Genomic DNA, 12,510 nt, shown 5'->3' on the forward strand with positions numbered 1-12,510 from the left:
AAACTTATTATATCTCATGATTTACAATTCCATTGCTTACACCATTTCTTCTATAAGAAACAAGACTCAATAAGCTTTAATTTCATATTTTATTCATCCTCTAATTAGATTTATAAAATTTTTGGAGATTTTTCAAAGTTAGACTATTGCTGCTGTCCAAAACTGTTTTAGTGCAAAATGTTGATTTTCATTTTGCCCCAAATTTCACAGTTCATACAATTCAGTCCTTACTTAATTAACCCCTCAATTAAACTAATTTTCTCAATTAATACTTTTCCTAGACATTATAAGTTATTTCATAACTATTGAAATTCAGAATTTCCACATAAAACTCTAACCTCGAACTCTTTTACAATTTAGGTCCCAAACATTCACTTTCTATTCAATTCTAATAAAATCAGCATATAAACAATTTAAAGCTCTAATTCTATGTCAAATCATCATATACTTCCAGTACATATTCATATAAACTTTCAATTTCTTTCATAGAATCAAGAACTAATGAATTCAACAAATGGACCTAGTTGTAAAAGTCACCAAAACACAAAAATTTCAAGAAATAATCAAGAATTGAACTTACTTGCAGTAAAAATATGAAAAACCAGCTTAAGGGAACTCTTGCATGGTGTTTTTTCTGATGAGAATGCAGAAAAATAAAGAGAAATCTAGACAATTCCACTTTAGTCCTAGCTTTATTAAGTAAATTTTGCAATTTTCTAATTTTGCCCTTAATTCCCCTTATTTTCTTGGTGATTTCATGCTCTTGCTGTCCAGCCCAAATAGACCTTGGGTCTATTTTCCTTTTAAACCCTCTTTATTTTATCATTTAAGCTATTTAATCATTTCCCACAATTTTGCATTTGATACAATTTAGTCCTTTTTGTTCAATTAGCTATCAGTACTTTAAAATTTCTTGACGAAACTTTAATACTAACTTATTAACACTCCATAAATATTTATAAAAATATTTATGGCTCGATTTAAAATTTCTGAGGTCTCGATACCTCGTTTTCAATTTTAATTATTTTAATATATATATATTTTTTAGTAGATTTCACTATTTCAAAATTTTTCCTAACTTCACATTTAACTTATTCTCACTAAATTAATAATATTTCCTACTCATTTTTCGGATTTAGTGATCTCGAATCACTGTTCCGACACCACTGAAAATTAGGCTGTTACAGTCTTACATATTTCTTATGAGGTTGTCATAGTATCTTTCAACCATGGTCTTACACATTTCATATCAGAGAGCACACTCCCGCGAACCTTATCCTTACAGTGGGATTACCAGTCCAGGCTAAATCCCCTGTAATATAAACTCATAGAGTATTGTCGGGATTACCAATCCAGGCTAAATCCCCTGCAACGACAATTACTCTAATGAGTTTGGATCTGAATTACCAGTCTAGGCTAAATTCAGACCCTAATTTGGATTATCCGTCCGGGCTAAATCCATTTACACGTATTCTTCGGGAGGGCTATATCAGGATAGGATCACCCGTCCGGGCTAGATCCTTTTTACCGTCAATTCCTTTTCAGAGATCCATCGAAATTTCCTTTTATTCAACCGGGATTTCTTCCCCTTTTTATCAAATATATCAATGTTTCATCAATTTTCATACAATGAACATTCAAATTATTTTCACATCAATAACATACATTTCAAGCATTTAAGAATATAATTCAAGTTACACGAACTTACCTCATTGCTTGTTTGTGTTTATAATTTCATTAATCCGATACCTTTTCTTTTCTACGATCAAGTCTCATATTTGAGTCGTCCGGATCTTTATAAATAAATTTGATCATCATTTTCATTCATTTCATATTCTAATGCATTTAATTAATGCTTTAGGCAAAATTACCATTTTGCCCCTAAACTTTTAATTAATGACGATTTCATCCTTAGGGTCAGGAAAAATAAAATTCTTGCAATTTAATCCTTATTTCCAGCTATTATTCTCATATGTATTGATAACAGTTCATGAATTCTATAAAATATCAGAATTTTCCATAATTTCAACACTTTTCAATTTAATCCCTAAAACATGTTTTCCCCCGATCTTGAACTAAATTAATAATTTCATTCAATTTTGTAATTTAAATAATAAAATAATCCATTTCATGCAATTTGGTCATTTCTGACATTTTTACAAAATTGCCCATAAAGTTTTAATTTTATTCAATTTAGTCCCTGAGCCTAAAATATACAAATTAGCCATGCTAGATGAATATTCATACATATTTTTCCTCCTCCTCCTCCTCTCCATTCCACATCCTTAATGTAGATAACACACTTGTAAGTAACATTATCCATAATTTTTATTATTTACTTTTATGAATATTCAAGTTGTCTATCTGCGTCATAGTCACTAAATTATTTATATCCGGAGCTATAGAACTCCAAATTAATATCTGCTAATTTTCCCTGACACTAGACTCATATATCTTCTTACCACAAAATTTTCAGAATTTTTGGTTTATCCAATAAGTACAGTTTATTCTTTAAAGTTACCCCTGTTCTGCTGTCTGACAGTTCTAGCCGTTCTTCACTAAAAATTAATTATCTCCTTGTACAGAATTCGAATGATGTTCCCGTTTGTTTCTATTGAAAATATACTTATTAAGGATTATAAAAATATAAATTTAATCCCATAATTATTTCTATCCAATTTTTTATGATTTTATAAAGTCAGAATACGGGAACCCAAAATCATTCTGACCTTGTCTTACAAAATTCATCATATCTCACGATTTACAATTTCATTGCTTACATCATTTCTTCTATAAGAAACTAGACTTAATGAGCTTTAATTTCATATTTTATTCATCCTATAATTAGATTTCTACAATTTTTGATGATTTTTCAAAGTTAGACTACTGCTGCTGCCCAAAACTGTTTTAGTACAAGATATTAATTATCATGTTATAACACCCTTATTTTCTTTTTCTACACCATTTCTCATCACTTTCTCTTATTTTCTCTTCATTAACACATCAAGAACATAGGACCTTATGTAAGAAAACTCTACTATAACATTATTTTCATACTTTGTCAATAATAACAAACTTAAAAACACATCAAGAACATAGGACCTTATGTAAGAAAACTCTACTATAACATTATTTTCATACTTTGAAATCTTGATATACTTATCTTGTTCTATTCATACTAATCTTTAACTTGATTTTCTCTCTCCTCCAGCTTCTATTTCTTGAATCCAGCTTGATATTCTAACTCCCCATGGTCTCCTTAACATTTTTCTCTCTTAGTAGCTATGGAAATTCTTTTGATTTCTAGGTGAAAATGGTGAATTTTTTGTGGAAGGACCAAATTGTAAAGAAAACAAAATTTCTTTCTTTTCCTTCTCTTCTAACGTTGGTTGCATGGGAAAGGAAATGTGATGTTAATTCTTCATCTTTCATTCCTTTTATACTAAATAAATAATAATATAATAATAATAAACATCTCATAAAAATATTAATAAAATAATATTTATCTAATTAATTAATTTAAAATATCATCAACATAATCATTACATTCTAGAACTCTCTCTCTTACTAATTGACCATTTTGCCCTTCATGATCTTTTAGAATTCCATCATTTAGTCATCACTTAATTTGGTAAAATTGCGATTTATTCCCTCATAATTTTTCACCTATTCAATTTGATCCTAATTCATCAATTTTTCTTGGTTTCTAGAACATTCCACCCTTAAAATATTTGCACCATTAGTCCTTAAATTTTTTTATATTTACACTTCAACCCCTTAAATTTTGAGTATTTACTCTTGTGCAACAAGACTTTTCTCATCTTTGCAATTTAGTCCTTTTTTGAATTAATATATCATAATATACTTCCCAATATTGACATAACTCAAAAATTCCCTTTTTGTCACTTTATTTCCTTATTTTACTATATCATGGATAATATTTTACTATAAAAATGGTAAAATAATAAATAAAAGTATGAGTATTTTTGTCTGCTAAAAATACCTACTGCTCCAGTGGGTAGACTGGAGCTTTTAGCACCAGTCAAGATATCTTTATCCAGTGCAGCACGTTTGTGCCACTGCAACTGTCCCAAACAACCATCCAAATCACTGTGGTGCAGTGAGATTGAAAACTAAGACAAAATTATATGAAAGATTCCAACGCACTGTGTGCGCGATGAATCCAAAGGAAGCCTTAATCAGGCTTCCAAATTTAAAAAAAAAATTCTTTTCTCCCTTAAGATTTTTAGAAAATGTTAATTAAGCAATCTCAAATTTTTAAAAATTTTAATTAGACCTCTCGTTTTATTAAAAATTTTCTTATTAAATTCCTAATTTTTTAAAAATTTTACTAACCCAAAACTTAATCCTAAAATCCGTCATTGATGATTTAGGGCTAGTTTAGTAATACTTTTGAAAAGTGCTGTGAAAAAGTGCTTTTGAGAAGTGCTTTGAAAAGTTTGGTTTAAAATTTGAGTGTTTAGCATTGCTGTCAAAAAGTACTTTTGAGAAATAAAATGTCCATTTTAGACATGTTATTATCAGGTAACAAATATGCATTTAAATAAAATTTAAATTAGTTAATATTATTATAAGAATATAAAAAAATTATTATAATTTGTTGTTAATATTTTAATATATGAAATATAAACTTTAAATATTTTTAAGTAATAAATATTAATTACTTATAAAATTTAATTAGAATATATAAACTACATTTTAAATATTTAAATATAACCATTAAATATTTGTAATTAGTACGTTAAAAATATTTTTTTATTTTTAATTAATGATTTTAATACATTTGTAATTAAGTACCAAGAAAGAAAAAAAGAAGAAGGAGAAAGTACTATGTTATTGGAGGGGTGAAAAAGTAATTAAGCATTAAAAGTGTTTTTGGGAAAAAAAATTAAAAATTTTAGTTTTTTTTTTAAAATGCTTTTCAAAAGCATTTCTGAAAAGTTAAAAATTTCAGTTAAAAACAGTTTATTTTGCACAGCTTTTCTTCTAAAAGTGTTTTTGAAACTAGAATTACTTTTTTTTAAGCACAAAAGAACAGGCCTTAAATAATAATCAATAACTCATTGAAAAGAGCTCGACATATGAAGAAAAAAATTCAAACCCTTTTCTGTGCCTATCTCTATGTTCTTTTTCCTACAATGGTTAATTACCCAAGTTGCAACTCACATTATATTTGAATTTATATCTATTAAGTAAAAATCAAATAGCTTAGAGAATTAGCTTAAAAAATCAGAGATTGACAACAAGTTGACTTAATGATAGGTGAAATTTGTGTTACTAAGATCTGTTCATGAATTCCAAAAACCAAAGATGAATTGCCTATTCGTTCATGAATCACAGCCTGCATGTTTTTTTTAGAGTATCTGTCCCCTCTTGCGGTCACATTATAACCTAAAATCTGTTCCCTACTATTTTTTTTAATAATTTTTTAAAATGTAAGCTCATTAAATATATATTTTGAGGGGGGGAATCAACTGTATTATATTAAAAGTCAAGGAAAATAAGTTTACTACAAAGAGACAACATTGCAGGACATTAATAATAATTTAATGTCATGTCTAGAATCAATGCTCATAATTTTTTACATCAAATATTTAATTCAATTGTTTTCCTAAACGTTATTTCAAGATCTAAGATTATTTTTATTCAATTATTTTACACATGAATTTTCTGGATTTTTTTTTTATATTAACCAAGTAACAGTTTGAATACAACCTTCTTTTTCTGGCTATATATGCTATTAGGGATAAACAATAAATTTTCAGTTAAAGGAATGTTTTAATATTAAAAGTGTGAAATTAATAAATTTTATAGATTTATATTTAATGGATTAATTCTCTCTAAAAAAAATACTCAATGGTTTATTAATGCACATTGGTGGGTAAAAAATTAATTTAATAATAAAATAAATATGATTTTAGTTGAAATAGTAAGTTTTGAGATAGTGAAGACATTGTGTTTAAAATATAAACAAATATATATACCTTAAAAATTATATTTATTTATTTTTAAAATAAATAAACTTTTGATAATTTCACAAGTGAGTTGGAACGCAAGTGATGAGTAACATCAACTTAAGAATACATGAAATATTTAAGATATTAAAATGAAAAAAATTAGATTAAATCGTGACTAGAACAGAATTTAAACACATAAATAAATCAATTTAAGTTGCTGATGAAGTGTGCATAATAAAATTTGAATGTATAAAAAAATCAAAATAGAGTTTTGATTAAGTGGTATATTTAAGACATTATGTGAATTCAAATATTATTATATATATTATTTTTTATTTTTCATAAATAAAAATATTAAAATATTCTCAAATAATATAATTTATTTTAAATATAAAAAAGAATATTTTTATAATATTCTTAAACGATTCGGTACTCAATTTAATTAAAGCCAACACAATAAAAAATTTAAATATATAGAAATGCATTTGTAAATCAAATGATGATATAATGTTGTTAAAATTCGTTATATTTTAACGATTTAACTTAGTTTAATTTATTAATCATACATATTTATATATTATTAGTGCATAGTCTAATTTGGTACAATTATGCCTAAAAAGTGTTGCCAGAATCTGATAAACTCAGTATTCTTTGTTTCCTGTTTCTTTCAGAAAAAAAAGGAAAAAGAAACAGAGAGACAGATTAATAAAAACAACGCAACAGCGTGCTTCCAAGACTCAATTTCAAAGACGCAAGCTTTACTTTGATTAGAAAGGCACATTTACACTTTGTAATATAGCTGTTAATCCCAGTCAAAGTATTGCTTTCTATTATTATTATTATTATTATTTTAGTGTTCATTTTTTAGGTTTTTGATTGTTACTTTCGATAGAAGAATGTAGCTTACTGTTACGCTACCAAGTTCCGGTATGCAAAAGTTTCAGACACTAAAACCCAAAAGATTGTGGAAACCACATCCTTGGGTTATGTTTAGCTTCGTTTTCTATTATGCGGTTCTTACCAATGAATCACAAATTCGTATATAAAATAATAACAGCTTTAAGCAAGAAAAAGTCGTGGGTATGTATAAATTATACATAAACACACAAAAGCTTTCATCTTTTTTCAAAATCCTGTAGTTAAAGATTCTGATTACTGGCCAAAACGACAAAAGGGGTATGCCATTAAAAATCATAGCACTTAGCTGAGTGGCAATGGCAGGGGCACTAAGGGGCTCCGCACTTAGCACATAGCAATCTAGCAGCGGTTTTGTAGGCCCCAGGCCCTGCCGCAAGGAAACAAAATGAATCTCATTGGCTACTTCACAACAACGTAGAAAATTTTAAAGGATGCATCGGCATCCTCACCCTCCATGACTTCTCGAGTTCCAATACCTGGTTAGACCAAAAGCCAAAGAACATATAATATTGTTCATTAGAGTCTCCTCCATGACTAAAAAAGATGGATATAATATGATGGGATCTTTGCCATTGTTCCTTCCTGTGAGAAAAGCAAAGCAAATCTCTTTTTTCACTGTTTTGGTCTCCACTTTCCCACTTCTCTGACCACTAAAGACACCATTTAGACCTGACTTTGGGTCCCATAATTGGCAAATGCAAATAAAAAAGGTACCCACATTATCAAAAACTGAGTTCCAAATTGTTCAACTTCAAGGAGATAAAAAAAGAAACATGGAAAATTTTGGTGATAATGATGAGCCTTGATATCATACAAATATCTGATTCTTACTTTCACTTTCACAGAAAGAGGAGCTTTACATACAGTAGGGGATAATAGACTAGAGAACAACGATGACTAGCTTATGCCTATGGCTAATTAGTAAAAGGATAAAAAAATAAAACAAATATTTACAGAGATAATCGATCCATTCATTGATGAAGGACAAATTTTTCCCGCTTTTTTCTCTCTTCCCGTTGTTCACGCTTTGGCTTCATCTGGTGATGAGTTTCTTGACAAATTAATTGATTTTTCATGGGATGGGTCACTTACAGACCTTGGCAAAACAGAAGACTCTGAAGAATCTATGGCAGAAAAAATGAAAAAATATATATATATATATATTAAAATTCATTATCAAACAGAACTAACATCGATGAGGTTTTAAATGAAATTATATACCTTTACAGCCATTGAAGGATCTCTTGCAATGTAGGATGGCGCTTTGGATTCCATCTTGCTGTTGCAATAGAGAATCATCTCTCCTCTTAGACAAAGTTGGCGCCGGAGGGGAAGCCGCCACGGCGGAGGAAGCCGATCTACTCTTTCCCAAATGCTTGCAAACCACCCTAAGTCCAGCCGGAATGTTCACCTGCTTGAGGTTCTTCCCACCCTCTGCCTCCACCTGTCCCTTCTCCACCGTCGTTGCCTTACCGGAAACCGGTTTCTGAGCAGCAGTGGACGGTGGCGTTGCAGCAGGTTTCAAAGAACCCAAGCTCAACTGCCCTGAAAACTTCAACTTCTCGCCGTACCTTCGTGAAACCCGAACGTAAAGCGGCTTAACTTTCTTCAAGTACTTTTGCATGACGTCTTTGGTGAATTTCTTTTCATCGGAAACAGAGTCTTCAGAACTCTGCTGTTTCTGCGACTTGCTGTTGTCTCTGGAGAACAAAGACATTATAGGAACCTCTTCAACCTTAAATTTCACTGTGAAAAGCTTGTTCTTGTTGTTGTTTTCTTCTTGGGTTGTTTCTTGTTTTTTTGTAGTCGTGGGGACTGAAACAGGTCCATTAGCTGAACCCGACTCTGTTTTTTCAGTTGAGTTGAGCTTCGATTTCTTGAACCTTAACAAGAAAACTCGAAATTTGGTGGCCGATTTCAACAATGAAACTGGAAATTGAGGAGGCTTTGATTCCAAACAAGAGTTTGCTTCAATGGGTACCAACCTTCCTTTAAAGAACAAATCATCTGAAGGAGATAGAGTTAAGTTTGGATCACAAGGGTCGCTGCTTGAACCAGAGGAGAGTGTAAAATTGAACTCTCTATCATCACCATCAAAGCTTCCATCATCAGATTTTGCATCGTCACCATCACTTTGTTCCTCACTTTCATCACCTTCAATGTTACCATCTTCATCTTCTTCCTTTTTCTCTTCATTCCCCTCTGTTTCGTCCTCGTCAGGAACCGCAAACTCCAAGTCAAAGAAAGGCCCATCGTCGTCATCATCATCATCCGTATCCACCACCTGACGAGTACTCACCGCCGTCACAATCGTAGTCGTGCCTCCGGCTGTGGCTGCAGAACGTGCACTAACACAACCATTACTACCACCACCACCCCCTCTCCAATACTTAAGCAAGCTAAAAGCTTCCATTGTTGGGAGAGCCAGAATAGAGGAAAAACACACAAAGTTTGAATCTTTGATAACAAAAGAAAGAAAGAAAAAAAAAAAAGAGGGGCTGTCTCTGAAGTGAGAGAAAAGTAAACAGGAAGCTTTAGTGTTAATGGGGAAGTACTGAAAATGGTGTTAAAGCTTGAGAAAGAGAGAGAAAATATAAGAGGGAGAGCATTGCCTTTATTTTGTAATGTATTGTATACGTGGTTGCAGCAACCAACAGGTCAGTCATGTGAGAAAGCAGAGCAGTCTGAAATTTAGACAGAAACAGAAGGCAGAGTTAAAAGACAAAAAAGGTAAGGGATGTGTGTGTGTGTACGATTGTATACACACACTGTTCGTACTAGTATTAATACAGTGGAAGTGAGTAATTATTATTTTCCACCTTGATGTTTTTACTGTATTTTTGCAGGCAATTAGTTGAGGAAGGTAAGTTCACGTCGGTATTAATATTCATTTATTACCATCATAATTTTCAAACCTGGAATCATTATGGTAATCATGTGGTTTATGATGTTATTATACCTCGAAAATATATGAACGCATCTTTAATGAGAAATCACTTTTATTAGTTTTTGTGGACTTCTTTTTGTTGATAAAGCATATTTAATGTTATAATTGCATATTATCTCTATTTGGTACCCTCTGATCCTATGTTAATTAGGGCACCGACAAAGTAGCTCATTGGGTTCTAATTTAGCAGGCTAATTACTATACACCATAATTATTGATCTTGTTTCATGAAATTTTACTCAAAAAAAAAAAAGTGAGTAGTTGAAAGGGGAGAAAAAGTGAAAGACCAAGGAGCATCGAGGCACAGTTTTAAGGGGAAAATTAAAAAGGGATAAAGTAATATTTAGTACTTAAATTTGGTAATTCTTTTCATATTAATCTTTGAATTTTTTTTGTTAGTTTTAGAAATTGGTAAATTTTCTTATTTTGGTAATTAAACATGGATTCTGTTAAAATATGATAACATGTCGTTTTGAGATTGTATCATATCTTACCTAAAAATTTTAAATATTTTTTTACTAATTTTTAATATATTTTTTAATATTTTTAAGTAATAACGTCACATAAGATCAAGGTGTCACATTACCACAAATCCAAGTTTAGAGATCAAATTTTAAAAAGTTGCTAAGTTTTCAAGACTAATGTGACCTAAAAAATTTAAGAACCAAATTGAAAAAAGTTACTAAATTAAGGAGTAAATGTTAATTCATCCTAAATTTGAGAGAGAGAACCCTAAAAAGGAAAGTTGATTTTGATTCTCGAAGCTATCACCGACTATTGCCTCCACTGAGCTTATCACCTAGAATCCTCAATAAAGAAGTACCTATTTTCGACGTCAAGTATAAATATCGTAAATTTTAATTATTTTAAATTAAGTATGGAGTTGTCGAAAGTTAATGCGATCACCAGATGTTAGAAGAAGAAAATGAATATGATAATACAAATTTAAACATGTTTAAAAAGATATATATGGGACATGCAAGTACCGTAATCGATTGAATAATGGACTGAATCCGAGGGGTCCAAACCCCTGCAAGCAGCAGATGCAAAAAACCCTAACTGTCATTTTACTCGAGTAGTAAAAAAAATTCACGTGGGTGACTAACATGCATGTAGGGGACCTTCCCATACTCCACTTCCGTTTATTCTAACTCTTTCGTTTAGAAGCTTTGACCTCCACAGACCCTTTATTTTCTTATTAACAAAATACAGCCATGTTTGCTTATATGAACCGATAAAGACTGGTTCAACGATGGATGATGCATAAATTAATATCTGGAGAAGTTTGAGCTGTAATATACAAGTGACATGCATTAAGAGAGTTTTGACTGTATTAGAGAATATGAAAGACAAAGACAGATGATTTGATAGCAACCGTCTGATGTGTTGACAACCCCATGCATCAATGAGTTACTTGGAGAAGAAAGGGTCCCATTAAAGTGACTGGGCAACACCCCCTTTAATCTTAAATGGAACGAACTGCCATCTGCTTCATCCTAGCTAATTAATACCGGTATTAATTATGTATTTGATGGATTATATTATTATTTATTGATTTTTTAATTAGTAACCGGTTAAATGTAAGCTTAATTTATACTCTTAAAAGTATATTTATTTTTCTATTTTGATATTCAAATCATTTTTTATATTTATTTTTCTATTTTGATATTTAAATCATTTTGTCTTAGTTTGACATTTAAAGTATGTCTTCTTTATATTTGTTAGTTTGTTTTTTTACAGATATTTAAAATATATATATAGCCAATCACAAAGTGTCATGTGGTATTTTTATATAAAAAATATTATTTTTGTTAAATATATGTACACATTAAAAAGCATAAATATATGTATAAACTATAAAATTTTATAAAACTAAAATTTTAAAAAATACGATAATTAAAAAGAAATTAATAGTATTATTTAAAAAATGTAAAAAATTAAAAAGGTAATATTTTTTTCAAAATTTTTTATATTTTTATATGATATATTTACATTTTTAATCAATACAATATATAATACAAAAAAAGGACGCGTGGTGTGTCGTAATAGCTCCACGTGGATAGTCAATACAGGTCAATAGTCGGTTAAAGTCAAAAAAAAATTTAATATTTAAACATTTAATATTATAATATTTTATTTCTTAATTTAAATTTAATATTTTATTTTAAATAAACCTAAGTGCTAACTTTTTTATTGGCTAAAACATGTCAAACGACGCTTTTTCATTAGCTAAAATTGTCTAATAATTATTTTTAACCTCAGTTACAAAAAGAATAAAATACAGAAAAAATTGATACTTCATATACCTAATTAAAAAAAAGAAAAATTAAAGTATAAAAAAATTAATTACTGTTGTTTGATAGAAAAAGGAAAATTAAACCGTAAAAGGATTTTATGATTAAAAAGGCTAGATGTGTATTTAATATTTAAATCTAATTTAGAAGGGAAGTGGCCTAGACTGCAAGCAATCCTTTTGGACTTTTCTAAAGGGCCGCATTCCAAAAATTCTAAGTAAATTAAAGACAGAACTAGTCAGCACCAATTAATAAAATCTTCAGATGCTACTATATTAATATATATATATTGAATTATAACAACAAATACGACTAGTATAATTTGAATTCAAGTTATATATAGGGCGATAAGTTCTTTTAACCATCAGGTCAT

The 12,510-nt window shown here is 29.7% G+C and overlaps 1 protein-coding gene across 2 annotated transcripts; it reads right to left on the reverse strand.

Annotated features, from left to right (window-relative positions):
- Positions 1 to 7,036: 7,036 nt before the first annotated feature.
- Positions 7,037 to 9,648, reverse strand: LOC121211150 (probable membrane-associated kinase regulator 2). 2 transcript variants are annotated; one of them, XM_041083573.1, is made up of 2 exons: positions 8,118 to 9,577; positions 7,037 to 7,372 (listed from the first exon to the last, which is right to left on the reverse strand). In XM_041083573.1, the coding sequence occupies exons 1-2, from the start codon at positions 9,307 to 9,309 to the stop codon at positions 7,296 to 7,298; spliced, it is 1,269 nt and encodes a 422-aa protein (XP_040939507.1). In that variant the 5' UTR covers positions 9,310 to 9,577; the 3' UTR covers positions 7,037 to 7,295. The 2 variants fall into 2 exon arrangements, with proteins under 2 accessions (XP_040939507.1, XP_040939506.1); XM_041083572.1 differs by lacking the exon at positions 7,037 to 7,372 and adding an exon at positions 7,705 to 8,020 and having other exon boundaries at positions 8,118 to 9,648.
- Positions 9,649 to 12,510: the final 2,862 nt, after the last annotated feature.

This window comes from Gossypium hirsutum, chromosome A12 (genome assembly GCF_007990345.1).
Source record: "Gossypium hirsutum isolate 1008001.06 chromosome A12, Gossypium_hirsutum_v2.1, whole genome shotgun sequence".
NCBI classification, from domain to species: Eukaryota; Viridiplantae; Streptophyta; class Magnoliopsida; order Malvales; family Malvaceae; genus Gossypium; species Gossypium hirsutum.

Bases quoted from the DNA above. Each gene is read 5' to 3' on its own strand.
- LOC121211150 (XM_041083572.1), bottom strand. From the start codon at position 9,309: ATGGAAGCTTTTAGCTTGCTTAAGTATTGGAGAGGGGGTGGTGGTGGT. The intron at 8,021-8,117 runs GTATATAATTTC...TTTCTGCCATAG, and splicing joins ATCCTTCAATGGCTGTAAAG to ATTCTTCAGAGTCTTCTGTT.